This window comes from Dermacentor variabilis, chromosome 2 (assembly GCF_050947875.1).
Source record: "Dermacentor variabilis isolate Ectoservices chromosome 2, ASM5094787v1, whole genome shotgun sequence".
NCBI classification, from domain to species: Eukaryota; Metazoa; Arthropoda; class Arachnida; order Ixodida; family Ixodidae; genus Dermacentor; species Dermacentor variabilis.
The window spans coordinates 176,005,990-176,027,121 of NC_134569.1; the positions used below are offsets into that span (position 1 = coordinate 176,005,990).

Here is a 21,132-nt window from a genome sequence, read left to right on the forward strand (position 1 = left end):
CAGTGGCGCTACGACACTTCTTTGAACGTGATGGGTTCGGCGCCACCTTCGCCACACTCCTCGGAGTAGAAAAGGCGGCGCCGCTCAGCCTGCTTCTCTCGCCGGAGCAGAACCTCATCGACGCTAGCACGCGGGAGGGCCAGATGGCGGGCCAGCTGCTTGGCTACTTTAAGCTACAAACCGGCAAAGGCAGATGGACACCCACAGCCGCCTGAAGCAACTCGGTGAGGACGTCTGCTACGGCATAGTCACGGTCGCCAACCACGAGATGACCGACACCCTACGCCAGGCGCTGCAGTGGCGTGCAGGCGAACCCTTGGATATCCCTGAATTCTGTACGTCGAACAAGATTCGATTGACCTTTGCCGGCAGAGTCAAGCGTCGCTACATTCATTACAACTCGGAAACCACCTTCGTTCAACACTATTACCGCACCATCCTGGCCTGCAGACTGTGTGGCACCGTTGGACAACAGGCCGATTCGTGTCGCTACCCAGCCAATCGGAAGTGCGGCCTGTGTGGACTGCAGGCTGAGCTTGTGGAGGGAATGGGGCCCCTCACGAGTACAACCCAGAGTGCCTGGTATGTGGAGGAACCCACGCCATGAACTCATACAAATGTACAGCCTTCTAGAGTCAAACCGAGATGACCACCCCTCAGTCAGGAAGAAGACACGTCATCATGCGGCATTGTGGCGTGGGGAAGCACGCCAAGTCGACGTCACTAACATCAGGTGCCACCAAGGGCCAAGCGGCGCAGCAACCGGCACCGCACAACGGCAAGAGGAACCTCGGCCAGCAGCAACAGCAGCGCCACGATGCTGAAGTCCGTGCCTGGGCGAGCGCAGTGAAATATGGCAAACATGTGAGCGGTCAGGGTGGGGCAGCCTCCGCTCTTCAATTCCCCCATTTTTATCCTATTCTTAGTGCTGTGGAAATCCACAAGCACACGGAGCCTCTCCGTGCTAAAATTGCGAGCCTTGGGGCTCAACTCTCCAACTCACCATCTGCTCCTACCTACCCCTCCGCCTACAATGGAGAGTCCACGGATATTTAGATTACGCTGCCGAAGCCATTGGGCCATCACTATTTCGAGCGCATGTAACTCCCAATGCTTCAAAACCCTTCCTCGTGATGACCATTTCTGTCAACTTATCATGAATACCTTCTCTCAGCAGAAAGTAATGAATGGTCGATTGCCGGTTTCCCACTTCCCACGTGGTCTTTCCGTCACAATAAGGCCTTGTATTCATGATAACGAGGCTATTAATAACGGGAAATCAGACATCCACCCCTTCGTAGCAATTGCTACAAAGGAAACCAGTACGGTTTTCTCGAAAGCAAAGCCTCAAAGTTGAAGAAAAATTCCTCCTGGTCCGGGAGTCGAACCCGGGACCACCGCCTTTCTGAGACAGACACTCTACCATCTGAGCTAAGCAGCTAGCAGATGGCAGGGTGATTTTGAATTTGTCGACAACACGAAGCAAAGGCAAGAGTTAGGCGTAATAGTTCTGCGGATTTCCGCAAGGATACGGTGGAGCGGCTGCCCCGGAAAGGCGGTGGCCCCGGCTTCGAGTCTATGACCAGTCTGAATTTTTCTTCAACTGTGAGGATTTTCTTTCGAGGAACCTGTATAGGGTTCCTTTGTAGCAATTGCTACGAACGGGTGTATGTCTGCTTTTCCGTTATTATTTGCTTTTCTCCACCTTGCGGGTTTCCGCAGAACTGTTAGGTAAAACTCTTGCCTTCGGTTCGTGTTATCGACAAATTCGACGTCGCCCTGCCATCTGCTAGGCGCCTGGTTAGCCAAGATGGTAGAGCGGCTGTCCCGGAAAGGCGGGGGGTCCGGGTTCCAGTACCGGGCGAGGGCGAATTTTTCTTCAACTCTGAGGCTTTTCTTTCGACGAAACCGTACGGGTTTCCTTTGTAGCAAGTGAACGGGTGGATGTCTGATTTTCCGTTATCCATTTCTTCTCTCCACCTTGCGGGTTTCCGGAGAACTATTACGCCAAACTAGTGCCTTTGCTTCGTGTTGTCGACAAATTGGACTTCGCCCTGTCGTCTGCTAGCTGCTTGGTTAACTCACATGGCAAAGCGGCTGCCCCAGAAAAGAGGTGATCCCGGGTTCGAGTCCCGGACCACGGCGACGCCAACAATAACGGCAGAACAGCTCTTCGAGTTTTCATATAATTGCTGTCGGAGCTAAACAGCTGTAAACCATGACAATCACAACAGGCGCGAGCGAGAGCTCATGCGACATAGGATAGCATGAAACCAGCGGTCCGGCTGACACCAGATGCGAGTACGAATTTAGTAGTTGGGCGTGTCCCCATGGCACCAACTTCCGGCACGTACTTTACTTAAGGGGGCCGCTCTTATTGGTCACAGGCGTTCGTGGCTCGTCTGCCGCCGGGAAAAGCTGCTGAAGATCAGCCCAGGGATGATCGCTCCCGCAACTCAAGAAATCTGCCGCGAGGCAGCTTCCACGGCGCGCCGCGCGCTTTTTTTCCGCTGGTGTACACGGGGCGTTAGGGTAATCACATTAAGGCTCGCACTCTTAGTCAAGTGGTGGTTGGCGACATGAAAAAATTAGTGCGCATATAATGCACGATCTATTGAAACAAGTGGCTTTTTACACGTGATGTAGCAAACGCTTACAACCCTTTAATTATTTTATAAGTTGAAGCTGGTATGTCACGGAACAGAAGCCTTAAATGCCGGCGATGCGCATAAAGTGCAACGATTTTAAAGGTGGACGCGTTATAATTAAACAAAATCGTTTTTTGAAGCCTGGCAAAAGCTTCTACGGTCGTAGGGTGCAAACGCATGCCTTGTTGATATCTCTGCAAATAGCAACAAGTATACCATAGAGCATCATACAGGGATGTTCAACTCCCAAACACTTTGAAAATTTTTAGAAATGTCACTATGGACACCCGTACTGACACCAAATACATCTCTGTTTTGGTGAAGTTTTTTATGCAGCATCATACCATCACATGAACTTAATAACTGCGTGGCTTACAGTAGTTTGAAAACCATTGTAGTTTATTGCAGGAAGTAGCAAGAATATGTATGTGCTGTATCAGAACTTCAACTCCACTAACTCTTCGTGTATAATGGCGACACGGATAAAGCTGTACAATGATACACGTGAAGCGGAGTACAGGACAAGGTGGTACAATCTGACAGCGGAAGCTCCGTAAGTTGATTTCATTTATCGATATACGTTTACCAAAGCAAATATTCGTGTTTTAGCACCTATGCGCAAACTGTAGGGTTAAGTGAAATGAACTTCCTTACAATATTTGCCCTGTTTTGTATTACCAAATCAATATAAACGAGAAGAGAGGAGGTTAACCCAGGGTCCCGATTTTTATTAGTCATGTCATAAGAAGGCAACAAACACTGATACCACGGACAACATAGGGGAAATTACTTGTGCTTAATAAATGAAATAAAGAAATGATAAAAGATTGGAAATTATAGTGGATGAAAAAACAACTTGCCGCAGGTGGGAACCTATGTTGTCCTTGGTGTCAGTGTTTGTCAGATCAATATAAGGAACATAATCTTCGTCTTGCGCGCAGAAAGCATTTAGGCAGACATCCTGATTGTATGCCTTAGAATTTAGATGCATTAAAATGAAACTATTCCACAATATTTACTTTAGACGAATTTGCTGTTACAGGGTGCTATGAGGAAACCCACATAGTTATAGAGCTTATGGTGATAATTAGTAGTCGCCTGCAAACGCGCTCTACCTGGAAATTCACGCTTTGGATTCCAATAAATGGATCATCACCTTCTCCAGACATTACACCCTCAATTATTACACAGACGTTACCGTCGGTACACCGTATAACGTAATCTGTGCACCTGCTCTCGCTTGAGATCCGTGCTCTTCAAGTTTCCGCTTAGGCAACTTGCACTTGTCGCTACGCGCTATCCTTCATCTAAGCTGCAATCAAGACTTGCCAGCTGCGTTTACGGCCAAACACTGGCGTTCGAACTACGCTCGTATATTCATAACTGTACTGAACACTTACCAACGATAAAAATACCCATGTTGAATACGGATAGTTCAGCTCTGAAACTGGACCCCTCAATTCTTTGCATCGTTGACAGCATTATAACAAAGCTAAGACAAGCATTGTCACACAAGGTGACAGCTGCGCTGTTGGGCACCGTGCATGAAACACCAGTAGAGGCTGCCGGGACCAAATGATGGGCATGATGGAACTGTCCGAATAAGCAGAAGCTGTTATTTGCAGATGGGCATAGTTCACCCGGCGTGGTTAACATTTCTTTGAATGCCCTTTCATTCTGATTCTGTTCCGTTTACACCAGGAGCCTTCCGTGTGCAATGAAATGTTTTTTCCGCAACACAACATTTCACGCGTATTACACATCCTTTCGCTTGTTCTGCCTCGTAGCATAACTTCAGAATAAAACAAATAAATGGAGGGCCCTTTTGTGCAAATAGTGCAAAAGCATGAAAATATACCTGTAATGGCACGTGACATTACATAACCAGGACACCTTCATATCTGAAGATGACTTGTACACACTTATGGTGTGTAATTAAGCCGGAGAATAGAAAGAGATATTATTTTTAACACAGCTTAACACAGCTTCCAGATTGATGAATTGCCTTTCGTCATTTTTAATACTCACCAAAATGTCGTCTATGTAGCAACTAACCCCATGTAAGCCCTTCAACATGGTGTCAATTATTCTTTGGAAAATCCCAGGTGTGGACGTAATTCCAAACGCAAGTCGATTAACAGCAAACTATCCTTTCTGCGTACTCAACGTGAGGTATTGTGTTGACGACTCCGATACAACCACTTGCTGATAAGCCCCGTTGAGATCAATCTTCGAGAAATGCCTATCTCCCGACAAGGCTGTTAACAGGCCGTTCACTTTTGGTAAAGGGTAGCGGTCGACATCGAGGTACGGATTGACGGTTGTCTTGTAGTCACCGCAAATCCGTATTCTACGATCTTGTTTGATTACTGGTACCGCCGGCGTAGCGTATTCTGGCATCATAACCAGCGATACATTTCCCCGTTGTCCGTTTTAGCCAGTTGAGAGTCAAAAGCTCTTTGCAATGCAAACGGAAAATTCCTGGCTTTTCCGTATCTCGCCTTCATATCAGGTCTAAGAAAAAGTTCGGCGCGCTCGACCGTTATCGTGCCTAACTAGTCGTTAGAAGGGGTTGATACTTCGCCAGAAATGCGTCAAGCCACTTTTTAACGCTGATATGAGTAGTAGTATCTGAACTTGTAATGTTGTTCAGGTTCCAGATTGTCGCCCATTCCTGCCGGACGGCATGGCGCCACTCCTGGCCAGAGGTGGTTACTTATGGTCCAGAATGTAGAGCGGAAGATTTGAAAAGTGGTCGCTGTGCAGCATGTTGACCAAAGAGAACCCCTTGGGTCGTACCAGGCTCCTGTTTACGTACGAAGTCTAACTGTAGTAGGCACCAGTGAACAACTGACGAAACTGCGTCGCTTACATGACGTAAACAGCCGCTCACGTGCCTAGCGTCTTGTTCACAATGACGCCTTCGATAGTCATCTGTACGGTGGTCGGGTAGAGCTCAGCTGCCGATACGCCGTTTAGACTAAGGGTCAAAGCTTTCCGCGACACAACCACCAGCATCTTAACATTATTTTCACCTGCTATTTCTTAGAAAATGCCTAACCACCACTCTAACAGGCTCTCTGGCAATTGAAACAGGTAGCGTACAAGTGAGGGCACGCTTCACTCCTGTGTTTTGGCGAACTACAGGAAAAACAGTTTTGCATGTTTTCTGCAATTCAGCTTGCACATTTGCACATCGCCAACTGCGGCGTCGCTGCCGCGTGCCAAAGCCGTTTCCTAGCAGCTTTCATTGCAAGAGCGTGCTCCACCGCTTTCTGGAACGTAAACTTCTGGCGCCGCCATGACTGCCAGGCACTTATGCATCGTGTTTCTACAGGTTATGCAAATGGTGACTGCTTATCATGACAGCATCGATGCAACGTGTCCCGTTCCTGATTACACCGCTTGCAAGGACTGTACGTGCCCGCCTTTCATCTGCACTACCTTGGATTTCAAATCACCACTGGACATGACAGCGCTGCCTGCGGTTGCTTCTCTCGCTTGCTAGTCACCATCGGAAGAAATACTGCTAAAGCAGCCGCCGCAGCCGGCCATTTCGGGATCTGGCGTCGCCATGGCTGCCAGGCACTTACGCTTCGTGTTTCTACAAATTGGTTATTCCTGTCGTTGCGTAAGTTGCAAACCTTTTAGAAAACTGGCGTCAGATCCCACCAAATGCCTGTACATGCTTGCATGTCATGTGTTCTGTTTAAGATTGTGCTGCTCTATTGCCATTTTTTGTCTGTTTTCAAAGTTACTCCTACAGCTTGCCGGGGATGTCGAGCTGAATCCTAGCCCTCTTACCGAAAAACAAGAACAGGACATGCCTAAGGCTATTGTGCAGATACCATCAATCTTCGAAAAACAATCCGACATTCTTAACGGCTTTCGTTCGCTTCGAAGTAATCAGCAGGCCATTGAACGAAAAGAGGAGCTCGCAGCCAAGGTTGTGTGCGCTGAAGACCGCGTATCATATGTCCCACGGTTAAAAGAATCGTTAGAAAGATCTCGTCTCGTGTGGAATCGGTTGCTTGTATGCGACAGTCCACAAAGGCCAAGACAATCTATATAAGAGACCAAGAAGGAACAACCTGATCTTTTTTGGCGACCCAGAGTCCGAGAATGAAACATGGGCACTGTGTGAAGAACGGATTATGACCTTTTGCGCTGAGAATTTAAGTGTGGAACTTCACTCGATGGCTATGGAAAAAGCGCACAGACTTGGGCGTTACTCACGAGAAAAAAAAAACGGCCGATTATAGTGAAATTCATATCTTTCAAAGACAAGCAACGCTTGCTTGCAGCTGTCTCAAAACTAAGAGATGTAGGTTTTGCTATCAGTGAAGACTACTCGAATAAAGTAAGGCATGAGCGGAAGAGGCTGATACAGTTTGACAAGGAACGTGGCAGTGACTTCAAACTTAATGTCGACAAACTAAGGTAGGCAAATCAAGTTTACATGTATCCCATCGCTACTGATACCGTGAAATGCATAAGCCAATAGTCATCAAGGAATCCTGCATTGCAGAAAAGAGCAGATCCTAAATTCGACTTGATTCCTGCTGTCAACTGCCGCACCCTCAAGAATAAAAAAGATGAGTTTGCTTCACTCTTGGAATTGGTCAAACCACAAGTGGTAATTGGCTCCGAGTCATGGTTGGACGAAACAAGAGGCACCTGCGAGATACTTCCGCCTAATTAAAATGTATACCAGAAAGACCGTAACAAGCTTGGCGGTGGTGTATTTGTCATGGTCCACAATGGACTGAACAGCATACCTCTTAACACAGAAAGCAAAACATGCGAAACGGTCTGGTATAGGGTCACACTGGCTAACGCTTCTTCAATAGCTATCGGTTCATTTTAGAGATCTCCATCCCGTACAACACCGCAACCTCTATTTGAATAGTGCAACATCCTACTAACCATGGATGCATCTTACGCTATTTTAGGTGACGATTTTAATTTACCTAATGTAGAATGGGTCTCCGTTAAGCCGAATATAAAGGCCACAATGCTTCTTCATACTACTTTTCGTGAAATGATTAAAACTCATTCCCTATTTCAGTTTGTGGAATGCCCAACTAGAATAGACTGCAGCAGTGCAAATGTACTTGATTTGATTTTCTGCAACGATCGCACCCTCGTTTCTTCAAACACCACAATTTAAACGACCTTGAAGTTGTAATAGCAAGATTATTCTGTTGTGCCGAGCACCGGAGAAAGCCGCCACCACGTACGGTATTTCATTACGACAGAGGAGACTTTCTAGCTATCGTGGGAACGCGACGCCTTTATCCCAGAATTTTTTAGACATCACAGTTTCAGACTTGATATACATTCCACGTGGCTCCTAATGTAGACAAAACTCCTGGCCTTAGTGCAGACGTATGTCCCATCACGAACCATTTCGTCGAAGTCTCGAACAGATAAGCTTTGGATGAACGCCGTAATTGGAACCTTGATAAACAAAAGGCATCGCGTATATCGTAGGTACTGTCAATCACCAGAACTTTGCTTTCATTGTAAATTGAAAGAGCTCAACAAGATTATAACGCGAGAGATGCGCCGATCCGAACGTGCGTATCTGGGTGTTCTTGGCGGGTAAATACAGAATAATCCAAAGCAAGTATGGAAGTATGTAAAAAGTAAGCAGCGCATACGAGACAACATTCCCGATATTATAGATGACTTTAACTTTAGCTCGGATCTGGAAGGCAAGGCTGAACAGTTTAGTCGTTATTTTCAGTCAGTTTTTTCGCTATTGGCATGTCCTACAGACGATTCACATATTGTGAATGAGTTTATGTAGATGAGTGGCATTGATTTCTCAGTACATGGAGTAGTGTTACTTTAGGAGAAGCTCAAGGTAAACACGGCACCCGCTGCTAACCGTATTCCGAACTGCATCTTGAAGAATTGTGCAGTTTCTGTCGCTCCCTTTTTCGTAACACCGTTTCAAAAATCAATGGATGTCGGCGCCTTGCCCGATGACTGGACAAGCGCCAACGTAGTTCCTCTATATAAAATTGGTGACAAAACAAAAACTGTAATTTATAGGCCTATCTCCCTTACAAGTGTCATATGAAAATCGCTAGAGCACATCGTTTACACTAATCTATTTAAGCACCTCCCGGATAACAACTTTTTTTGTCCAATGCAACATGGCTTCAGAAAGGGATGCTCTTGCGATATGCAACTGATAGAGTTTGCTCTGGATATCCCTTTTTCAATTAACAATGGTAACCAGGTTGACTGCATTTTTAGATTTTCAAAAAGCTTTTGATTCGGTCGCATATAATTTGTTATTACTGAGACTGTCTACCCTCAAAGTTGCACGCACTCTGCGGAAATGGCTCGAAGCATACCTCGTCGGTAGAAAGCAATGCGTTATTCTTGAAGGCGCAAGTTCATCTGATATTCCAGTCTTATCGAGTGTTCCACAGGGATCAGTCTTGGGCCCTCTTCTTTTTTTAATATTCATCAATGGTATAGTTGACCGGATTTCCAGTCGGGTCAGATTGTATGCTGACGATTGTTGCATTTACGGTGACGTCACATATGTAAGCAACTCTTATGCATTGAAAAGTGACCTCGACTCTGTCTTGGCATGGTGCAAAACATGGAACATGACATTAAATTTTTCAAAATGTAAAGTTCTGCAATTCACAAATAAAAAGCATGCATTACCTACCCAGTACTCTTTAGGCGACAGAAATTTATCATTTGTTAAGAAATACAAGTATTGGGTGCTATCTTCGCAAACTACCTTTCTTGGAAGGACCACGTGAACCATTTCCTGCCAAAGCTATCCTTGTGCTAAACTTTTTAAAACGCACTTTCAAGCAGGCACCTACTGATTTGAAGGAGACACTCTACTTGACAAACGTGCGTCCCATCTTAGAATATGGTTGTGCGACTTCGGACCCTGAAACAAAAACACTTATCACTGAACTTGACCCAATTCAAAAACGAGCAGGAAGGTTTGTGTCCGCAAACTATGATTTCACCAAGAGCTCCTCTCAGATGTGCAAAAATTTGAGCTGGCCTCTATTGCAAAACAGACGCAACTGCCTTAGACTTAAGCCATTTTACAATATTTATATAGGCGCAACAGGTTTGTCTAAAAATTCATACATGAAAGCTCGCACCTATATATACTCCCGATTAGATCATTCTTTAAAGATTCAAGAATACCAGTGTCGTATAATTCTCATTGAAAATTCATTTTTTCCCAAAACAGTGCATGACTGGAATAAATTGCCGGAAGAGGTCGTCTTAGCCTCGCAATCCTCTTTTGAAAATGCTCTGACACGCCTTTTGTTGAATAAATTTTTGTGTGTGTGCTGTGTTGCTGTGCGTCTTGGAATTTTTTGTATACGCGTGTTCATTAGACAATATTTACCTCTTTCTTGCTTTCATGATTATCTTTTTATCAGTTTGCTCAGTATTGCAATGCGTTGTATTTTTATTGTTTGTTGTTTGTTATTTACGCAGTGTCAGCTGCATGATGTATGTTTTGCAACTGTATCCCCCTACAAGAATGCCCTCAACGGGCGCTGTAGGTACCTGAATAAAAAAAAATAAATGAAAGCATTCGTTGAATGTCTTCTCGTTGCAGGGTGCACACGAAGCGGTCCCGAAGGGACTCGTATAGGGCGCTTCCAAACTGGCACGTTTGCGACAGTTTACGGAGCTCGGAAACAGAACTATATAAGGACTCGCCTTATCGTTGACACTTCCGGTGAAACTTGACCCGCTCTCCAATGACGGACGACTTCGGGGACAGGCGCTCGCTCAAAACTTTCTTGAGGACTTCGAAACTCTTTGTAGGAGGCAGTTCTGGAGCGGTTAATGACTTCAACAACCCGCAGTTCTCGGGACCGATAATGCTCAAGAAGGCGTGTACAACGTGCATATGCGGGTACTTTGCGGCGCACGCCTTTTATTCGTGTAGCGCGCCTGCGTATTATTGACCTGACGACAATCTGCGATGCTAGGTCGGACACTACACGCTCGGTTTCCTGTCTTCCCGTTTGTTAGATACTTGCGTGCCTCCTACAAGGTCAGCAGGTATTACATGCTTTTAGGATTGTCATACAAGTAAGAGGCTGGTCGTTAATGACTCCTGCCTCAAGAACCACAGTTCGCTGTTCTTCATTTGTGAGTCTAGCTCTTATAGCCTTGCTCATTGACGCTTTGAAACTTGTGGAGAGTATTTCATAAGATCATCCCCGCCATGGAACTAAGCATGAAAAATACTTCGACTTGACTTGCATGTTGGTTGTGTATTCTTGCACCCGTTCGTCTTCGATTCTTGGGATATTGTTTATCTCCTTTTACGAATTCTTGAATGCTGCTGTGCTATCATTATAACTTGCCGTACATACTCCTCTTCTGGCTACGAATACTTGGAAGGCTTGTATATATACTTCAGTGACATGCTGTAGACTAACTACAGCTGTGCAGCTCTTGTATGTCTCCGTGCACAGAAGTATTACACCTCGATAATGCCTCATATCATAAGACGCCAGTAAAGACACCAAGGACAACATAGGGAAAATTTGTCGTATTTACTAATTGAACTAAAGAAAGAACTTCATACATGAAGCATACAACTTCGTAGCTTTGCTTTGTTTCTCTCCTCGAACATTCAGCCGTCCAGCGAAGTCTATACCAGTGATGTCGAATGGCGTTGTCTTTGTCGTCCTGCCAGCCGGGAATGGTGCCATTTCTCGTGTCATTGGCGGGGAAATAAATCTCCTGCACGTGATGCATTTCTTTATAATGTATCTCACAAACTGTCGGCCACGTGAAATCCAAAAGTTGTCCTTAAATATGTCAATGTTAAGAAAACTCCACCATGCATGGTTATTTGATGAACATGATCTCACAAACGACTCCTTCTCGGTACTGCAATAGGATCCTTCACGTCACAGTTGAAATCCGGGAATTGAAGTCTCGGTGCAACCTTGGGACGCAGTCATCGTCTTTGAAGATGTCCGTACCGTACAGGTTCATCTTGTCATTTAATTTTGTTGCTCGCTTTTCCAACGTCTTATCCCCTTATTTTATTAGCACCAACACTGCTTCGTCCAACTATTTTGTTAGCGAACCTGTTCTTGCTTTTCTTCTGAGATTTCCGACGTAATGCATCACCCCCGCTGCAACTCGTAGTGCCTTTCTGTACGATCTTAAAGTCTTAAGGTCGATTCTCTTTTCCTGACTCGTCGTGGCAATCATCCTTGCCGTAATCTCTTCTTTGCCTTTATCATAGGATTCTAATTTCACTTTATTATCACGCCTTTGTTTTTTCGCTCCTGATCCACGTGGGGCCCGTCCACAATAAAGTACAGCTCCGCATATGCTTCATCTTAATTCACCTTATCTTCAAATCTGCAGGAATTTCCTGGCATTTAACATAAGAGTTGCTCTCGATTCCTTGTGTGCGATTGCAAACAAATAGTTATTTCGGCTTGGTTGACCTCACCCAAAAGAGCGCAGTTTTAGAGTCAGTCCAGAATTTCACTGTGCTAAGGTTCCTGCTGAAATTCTCAGTTATGCAACTAGCCAGCCTAACGGGTACCGTGACCGGGAATAACTGGAGTCTTTCCCGTGTAACTTCTTTGATTGGATAACTCTACATTTGGCGATGAGTAAAGTGTCTTTTTTGCGCGCACATCAGTATTCTGTTATTATGTGTGCTGCTGCTCCGTACGCCACTGGACTTGCATCTGAAAAAGTAATGTATAGTTGATGCTTTCACCATCCCGTAGTATTCATAGCACCTGTGCAAAGTGAAATTCTGCATGCGCTGAAGCTCTTCTGCCCGCTCTCTCTTATCAGGCTTAAGGGCCAATCAGTGCCGGCTTGGAAGTGGGTCGTCCGTTTTAAGGTTTTCTATACAAAGGATCTGTAGCCATAACTTGGTTCTAACCGAAAGTGGTCTCAAAAAACCTAAAAGGTCGTATAGCCTCACTGTAGCTTGCAAAATCTGTCGTTTCGAAAGCTGTCTCATATGAATGTACTATCGCTCTGTAGCGTCTGGAAAACTCAGAACCCCTTCGACGAATATCCATTTCAGTCCCAAAAACTTGATTTGTCCCTATTTTATTATTCTTTGGCCGAACTGATACCCTTAATCAAATTACTTTGCAAGTTTGGTATCGTTCGAAGTCCATTTTCTCAGATTCCATCCCCACTTTTAGAAAAATATATCTTGTTTCTTTGTTCAGTTCAACAGCATGCGAACGTTCGTCTCCTCCGAACAAGACGTCGTCGAAATAAATTCGTTACTGCCGTTGCGCAAAAACTACAGGGTAGTGCTCTTCGATGTCATCCAAATGTCGATGAATTCTCACTTCGAGAAGAAAGCTACTTGCTGTTGTGCGGAACTTTACCCTCGTCCTGCGCCATGTCCTTATCTCCGGGCGTAGAGTATCTTCGCTACGTATTTCTTCCCACCCCAGAAAGCGCAGTGCGCCTCCGCCAATTACCTGAAGCGCTATCGGAAGAAATGATTTTTCCGCGCCCACTGACATCGCAATCCTGCGCTGTCGAACGTTCACCAGCAAACTTGTGATGTCGGAATGCATTTTGGCTCCATTTGCCAAGTTGTCATTGAGGGACTTTCCTTAGTTGTGACTTGACGATGCGTCAAAAACGGTACGTATCTTTGTAGTGGCTCTTCCTCTTTTGATCACTCTCTGGTGCAGCGTATTGACGCGTGTTCATGTTTATCTTTCTAGGGTGACCACGTTTCACCCGAGAAGGCCTAGCAGTACTCCCTCTTCTTGCTCAGGGTTTATTATTGTCGTTGCAAGCACTATGAATAGGCGCAAAATAAAAATACGTGAACTGTACGCGAGCACAGATAACTGCGCAGCTTCGATAGGCTGTACAAGAAAGGGGAAGTGGGTCCACCGCGGCCGCCCCGCTGAGGATTTTTTTATTGAAAACTTAGTGGCACCACCGTCACCTTCACTTGAATGAGCGGCCTCGCATGCCGCTCGGATGCTTCTTGGGTCGGAGACCCTACCGCAGCTGCATGAAGCTTTGACAGGCGGGACGACATAACCGTTTGGACAGGAAGAGGGCCGTATGCGGAGAAACAGGACACACTCCAGAGAGCTGTGGAGAAGATACTGGCTTTCACGGACGGAGCAGGGAAGAAATGTTCCCCTGAGAAGACCGAGCTGATCAGAATCAGGGCGAATTACGCGAGAAATAGCGATATTGTACCAATAACGATACATCTGGAGGGACGTCCCGTGAGAGAGGTGAAAATACTGCGCATTCAGGTAATGTAGGTACAACAGAATGGAGCACCACTCACACCATCCAAAAGGTGAAAGCAGCAGCAGGGAACATAAGCCGTATGATACGAAGGATATCCAGTAGTACAGATGGGCTAACTGAAGTACAAACGATCAGGCTGGTCCTCGCCTTTATAATTAGCAGGGCAACATACGCGCTCCCGTAACAAGCACTAGCAAACCAGGAGATGAAACAAGTTAATTCCATTAAAGAAAAGCCCTCAAGGCCGCGCTTAGCCTCCCCGAAAATTCTAAGAATGGTAAAGTCGAGAAACTAGGCATCTGCAACAATTTTGAGGAATGCGCGAGCGCGGTTCTCATAGCTCAAAGAGAGCGGCTCTGCTCAACGAACCAGGGACGTGCTGTTCTAGAAAAGGCGGGCTTCACGCCACGACCACTGTACTGCGATGAGGATACAGTGTTACTGGACAGGGGCACGAGAGCTCATATCACGGTGCCACCAATACCAAGAATATCCACCCAACGTACCACGCAGGTAGAGACGAGCACGAGCTGCAACCCTGCGGAATCGTTTTCGGAAAGGTTCTACCGCGTACTACACAGGCCCTACGAATGCCAGTAGAGAGACTCGCACGCTAGCAGTCACTCTAAAACAACGTGCCGTAACGGCCAAAGTCGTAACTCGGTTCACATGTGCGGCAGAAGCCGTTACAATAGCCGTGGCCATTGCAAACGCGGAACACAGAAACGAATCTGCAGTCATACTCCCCTACTCGCAGACAGCGTGTCGCCTATTTCTCAGAAGGACGGTACCCAAAATTGTACGTAGAATTCTGGCACAAACCTTGACAGAACACCACGACATTATTTGGTGTTCGGCTCACGAGGGCTTGGAGGGTAACGTTGCGGCAGGCCGTATTGCTCCGGGATTCAACAACCGAGCTGCGGCCGAGCTGAGCATGGGACTTTTTACAAGCACTCGTGATATTCTCCTACAACAGCGGCAGGAACGCAAAATGTACGGTCATCCACACAAGGCCCTTAACACACTTCAGAGTAGGCACTGGCGACGCATTCAAACAAACAGCTTCCCCAACCTGCATCAACTCAGTAAAATAAACCCAAGTATATTTCTGGACGTATGTCCATGGTGTTCTAACAAACCCACACTAGAACATACCACATGGGAGTGCCTGGAAATACCTTCACACATTACTAGCCCATACATAACCGCACATCCGCTTATGTTAAATAGGCAGTGGGAGGCATGGCTTGCGGACGAGGGAAAGGAGAGCCAAGTGGCTCTCCTGGACCAAGCCCAGCGAGCCGCTCGCGCCAGTGGAGCCCTGGACTAAGGGCCCAACCACGCTCGCCTATTTTTCTTTTTGAAAGTAAAGTTTCTTTCCTTCCTTCCTTTCACAGGCGTTTCACTCTGCTGCATCTAGTTTTGATACTAAATGGCAGAAGCAGTGATTTCTCCCCATGAAACTGCAGTCAATAAGATGAAGAAAGAGCGACGGAAACACTGCAAACGCCGCAACAACATGTAGCGCCGAGCAGACGACAGCCACTCAGCCCGTGAGCTCGCCAAAGCCAATGGGCGCTGGCGAAACAGTCGGAGCTTCAGGAGAAGGCGATGGCAGCGCCGCCGCAATATCATCGTTTTTTATTGCGAAAGCAATACTGCTCGCACTTTCGGCCCATCGGTGGTTGTGGCGCCTCCTTACACATTTGCGTGTCACGTGACCGTGTGACGTCACGCCAGACCGAGAGACGGGGCCCCAGCTCGCGGCATCGATGGTGGAGGCGAAGCCTTGCGCGCCGCTCGTGCGGCGCTACCTAGAGAGGGCGCTCGCTGGCGTGACGTCACGCAAGGAGTGTAAATGGGGCTACAGCTCGGCTCCTCGCAGTGGTCGGCGCGGTGCCTTGCGCTATGTCGCATGATGTATGGCCATAAGTTTGACAAAGGGCAACCATGTCCACACCATCAGCCGAACCCAGGCGCAGCCAATGGTATTGCTTTCGCAATCTTCCAGGCTTGACCAAGCTAAGCCTTCAGCCAATTTTTTTTGCGTAATCCTCGACCCTTGCCAAAGCATCCGCCTGACCCACTCCCCCTTTCGAGTACACTGAAGTTTCATGTGGCAGGAAAATCCAGGATATCCCGCGCTTGATGGCTGTGCCTCGCGTTCCGGCGGCGCGGTCGGCAAGTAGTGTCCACGAGGCAAATTGCGGTGGCAGGGAGATTCCGTTCAGTAAAGACGCCGGTTTCCCCAGTATGAACGTGCCTCTGCATCTCGCGATAGCTTGGCTCAACCGCAGCGCTCTGACCGATATACAGTTCGGGCACACTGCTGCGGGCATATATCCTCCTTGAACGCGATCGTCTTGAGTTTACGCTTTCGACAAACGACAAAAGTTTCATTCGCTACGGACTTCTGCGCTTGCCCTACGGCAACTGATCGCCATGCTGCCGCGTTTCACGTTTAAACCGCAGGGTGAAATTTAGTGAACTTAGCGACTCCAGCATAACGTATCCGACTTCACTGGCCGCCGCCTAGCACACTGTAAACGTTGGGATAGTCGACCGATCAGGGCATAACCGCCATCTGTAGTAAAGATAAGTAGCTGGGGCTCCACACCGCCGGGTAAGAGAAGTCTACCCTGTCGCACTACCGTAGGCTCTGTGCTAAGTGCGCGTAAAATGGAGGCCAGACAGGCCAGTCTCCGGCCGTGATAAAGTTTCGACCTTATGCTCTGGCGGCATCTCGTTCCGGCATGGCTTGCTGCCGCATTTACAAAATGCCCACCTCGTCGCGGTGTCCTTCGTGAACGATGCAGCATGCGGTTCCTGCTGGCAGCGTTTATGAAAGGCTTTCTTTCCTCTACTTCGACGCGTCCAATGTGGAGACGAGCGAAATGTCTCGGTGATCATGCACTACCGGAAATTATCGGTCGAAAATATCTCCCCTGAACGCAACTTACCTTCGGTCTTCGTGCGCCATCGGGACTCGTAGTATTTAAAGCGATCTCGAGAAAGCGTTTGCCAAGCAGACTTTGCATGAGTAAGTGGCTGTTGAAATGTAGCTTCTGCAGCTTCGTCAACTGCAGTTTACATTTTTTGTACGCGCTGGCTGGTCTGCGTCGCACTTGCCTGATGCGCCGCGGTGCACGATTGCGCTACGAAAGCTGGTACAGGAAAGATGTGTTCGGCCTTCTTCTACCCACCGTTGCGTACTGCATAGCAATCGCTTTTCTTGGGATACGTGTTCCAGCACCCGACGGCTACGCAACGCGTCGGCGTTCTTTCAACAGCTCAAATCACGTGCGCAACGAGAAAACACGTGCATAGAGATACCCACCAACTTCTGCTCGACCAGACCTTTCGCCATCGGATAGAAGGGCGTAGTTGGAAGTTGTATTAAGGAACGAGTCTACTAAACTCCTTCATGAATGTTGATATGAAGGAAGAGCAGCGATGACTGGTGATCTCCCTTCTTGTACCAACGCGGGATAGCATTTCCTGGAGGCACTCCCCAACCTGACTGAATTCAAATGAGGGTAGCGCAACTGCATGAGGATATCACGTTGAAAAATCTGTCATAGTCAATGTATATCGACGCCCCTTTTCAAAAGTGAGGCACAATGGAACGACGATGTCAATACCTACACTCCTGAACTGTATCTCAATGACAGTCATGGTGCTTAAGGGAGCGCGTCCCACCACTTGACAAGGAACCGTCTGTTCACATACGTCACCAGACTTCAGAAACCGCTTTGTGTCGGACTGTACAACTGGCCAATAGGAGACTCCGGCAACCCTGCTTACTGTTTTCGTGATGTTCTCATGCCCGGATAAGATGCCTTCATTTGCTGATTTGGGAACTATTATCTCGCTCTTGCCGTGGCAGCACAAGGTGCTTCAATTGCTTCTGACAAGGTAATTTGTCTTTGCGGAATAGCGTCCCTTCTCGAAGGAATAACGCCACGTCCTGTTTGTTCTGCACGACTCTCTTGCCAAAAGCCTCGAAACAATTTCATGGCGCTTCATCGCCGGCCTCTTATTTTTAAAGCGTCTCACTTCCAACGCGCAATGCAGGAAGTGACATCACAGGTAATGTTGTATTTTCCACAGCCTTGGTTCCCGCTGTTCCTCCGTTGATTATCTCCGGTTCGGAGATCGTTTCCAATGTGTCGCCCTGTAAGAACTCTTTAGATTTTGCTTGGGATGCCGTAAGATCGCCGGATACTCTCTGCACACCGTTATAAAGATTTCAGTAGCCACAGTTCTTCCTCTCTCTTTGTTCGGTGTTCTTGCGAGCATTGAAGTGAAGTTAGGACTCACTGAGAGGTAACGTAGGCTGTAATACCGCGCCTTTGATGTTTCTCAATATCGCGTGATACAGTATGTACGCCGTGCATTTCACGACGACCTCAGCTAGCAAAAACACGGACTCCACAAAAAAGATGGCTTCTGAAAGGTACCAGTAAATACACTGTAAATACGATCCAGTAAATACACTGGGCTTGCTGTTGCAGTAAATTTGTTCTTAAGAACTAAGGCTTGTCGGACGACAAACGTGATGTCCCGTAGCGTTCTCACTCGGCTCTTTACCGGATAACATTTGGCAACACGCATGTTGCCGCTTCCACCAGCTCCAACAGCTCCCCTCACCGTAGTGTTAACCATCTCTTCACATTGTAGAACGACATAATCCTCGTTCGTTGTTGAGCTTTTACCTGTTTTATTTACGGAGAAAATACACGATGTTTCTCCCTTGTCCAGCCTTCCGGTGGAAAACTTCTTACTGCTATGTCCTACTTGCAGCCATTTCCTTAACGCGCTCAAAAACCTCTTTTGGTCCGTGACAAGCATTCAGCTGCTCTAAGTCCTTGCTTGTAACACAGGAAACAGCGGTTTGCGCTCTTCCCTGTTTTTATCACAGGCTCCTCCTTCGACGCTGACGGCCTTGCCTCCTAGGAGACAAGTTCTGTACTTAGGTTCGAGAGCTCTGGCGCTTCCATAAAGCTGTCAGCGGTCCGAAACAGTGAACTGACTGTCTTACAATTGCTTTCCTTCAGAAAGATCCTCAGTGATGGGGAACAAACTCTCATAAACTGCCCGCTTATGATTACTTCTCACAAGCTAGAATAGCTCCTCCGCTTTGCCAATCTTTCACGAACGGTCTAAGTAGCCAGAAATCCTTGCAGCATGCTGCAGCGCGGACTCGCTGTCTTACGGCTTGGCTTGTCGAAGTTTCTCCCGATAACCAACTGAGGAGTACCGGAGCCGCTGCAGTAATGCCGCTCTTAGCCGACCACAATTCAGCGCAGCTGTTGCATCTAACCGGTTTATCACAATTAGCGGCTCCCTGGTCATGCATTCGCTATGTGAAAAGCCCACTTCTCACAGGGCCACCCTTTAAGAGGAAGCTTTAGCTCGGGCCCAACTCCGACACGGCCTATTCAAATACATGTAAAACGCAAAAACGTTTTTATGAGATAACCCATGGACCGATTTTGATGAAATTTGTCACATTTGAAAGAGAAAGTTAAATTCTAGTGACTGTTGGAAGCGGAATTTCGATTTAGGGCTTGAATTTTCTTAAAACGATTTTCAAATATTTGACCGTTTGAAAAAAATAGAATCACGAAGTTTACAAATTCATAGCTCTGCATCAAGAACTGATATCGCGGTTCTGTAAACGGCATTCATTAGATCATTCAAAGCGGACAAATTCAATATGTCATTTTACATCTTACGTGAAATTGTTACGTTGGTTACAACGGTTTTGCAAAAGTCGTATTTCCCTATGATTAGATTTTTTTTATATTCATGTGTAACATATCAATTTTGTCCGCTTTAGATGTACTATTAGATGCAATTCACAGAATTGTATTATCATATTTAGTGGTTAAGTTACAGAGTTGTAAACTTGATAGTTTCGTTTTTTGAAAATTTCCGATTTTTGCCAATTTTTAATAAAAAATTGAAAATCTAACTCAAAAATTCGAAACCAACAGTCACTAGATCTTAAGTTTGTCTTTTAAATGCAACAAACCTCGTCAAATTTGGTGCAGTGGATGCCGAGAAAAACGAATTCTCCTTTTACATGTATTTAGATAGGAGCACTCGAGCTAAAGCTTCCTCTTAAAAGTGGCGACCAGATAAAACTGCTGCAAATATGCGTCCGGCTCGTCACGTGCTTCATGGAAGGGCGATATCAGTTTATGAGGACTGCACTCTCAAACAAAATGCACCTGTGGCATTGAAGCGATGTCCTCCTGGTTCATCAAGAGCTAATGGTTACCGGTGCCTCTTTCAGATGTACTGACAACTGCGAGTCGGCTTTTCGAACTCTTAAGGAACAGCCTACTTCCGGACATGTGCTTCGTCACTTCTATGGCAGAGGTTTCAGTGTACTCCATACTGACGCAAGCGCAGAAGTTATTGGAGCAGTACTACAACCTAATGCCACCTCCGATGACCAAGTCTTGGCATAAGTCAGCTGCACACGTTCTCCAGCTGACTGGTACTAAGCCATCACGGAGCAAAACTGTTTGGCTATTGTTCGGTCGATTCGGTAATATTGCCCGTACCCTTGTGATCTCCACTTCATCGTCACCACCGACCATCATGCTATGGGTTTCATGTCATCAATGAAAAATGCCCCAGGATGCTTACGACATTGGATAATGTGCTAGCATGAATGTGAGTTTACAATAACGTACAAATCTCGCAAACATCATTACGACGCCGTAGAATTGTTGCCGTGTTCACTCTTACTGTCTTCCGTTAACGCGCCATCGACTTCCCTGCCACGTCATTCTCGCACTACGTCTACAACACCTTCCACTAAAGTTCCTTGACCAAATTTTGCTTTCGTCACGCCCTGACGTCCTCTCAGATCAATACGCAGACTCCCTACTGCCGAGCCGCACCACCCAACACCGCTTACGACACCAGTTTAACAGTTCTACCATCAACATGGTTCACTACACCACTACGTTTATCACCCTATGAGCCTGGGCATTGGGTGGGTCCCAGTCCTAACTCGCTGCCTTCGACTTCGATTATTAGAGGCGCTTCACTACGACGCATCGGCTCGTCCCAAATGGTTCCCCAAGACCTATGACCGGATCAAGTCCCACTGCTTGGGCCTGGTCTATCTACAACCGCTGCCAAATACGTTGCCTCTTGAGCGTCA

At 46.8% G+C, this 21,132-nt stretch overlaps 1 protein-coding gene across 2 annotated transcripts in view; it reads left to right on the forward strand.

Moving 5' to 3' along the window:
• The window catches only part of LOC142571082 (uncharacterized), a 66,343-nt gene that overhangs the window by 23,078 nt on the left and 22,133 nt on the right, over positions 1 to 21,132 (forward strand). For both annotated transcript variants that reach the window (XM_075679374.1, XM_075679375.1), the window contains exon 2: positions 3,047 to 3,201. In XM_075679374.1, the coding sequence (XP_075535489.1) occupies positions 3,047 to 3,201 (155 nt within the window). The remainder of the gene's footprint in view (positions 1 to 3,046; positions 3,202 to 21,132) is intronic.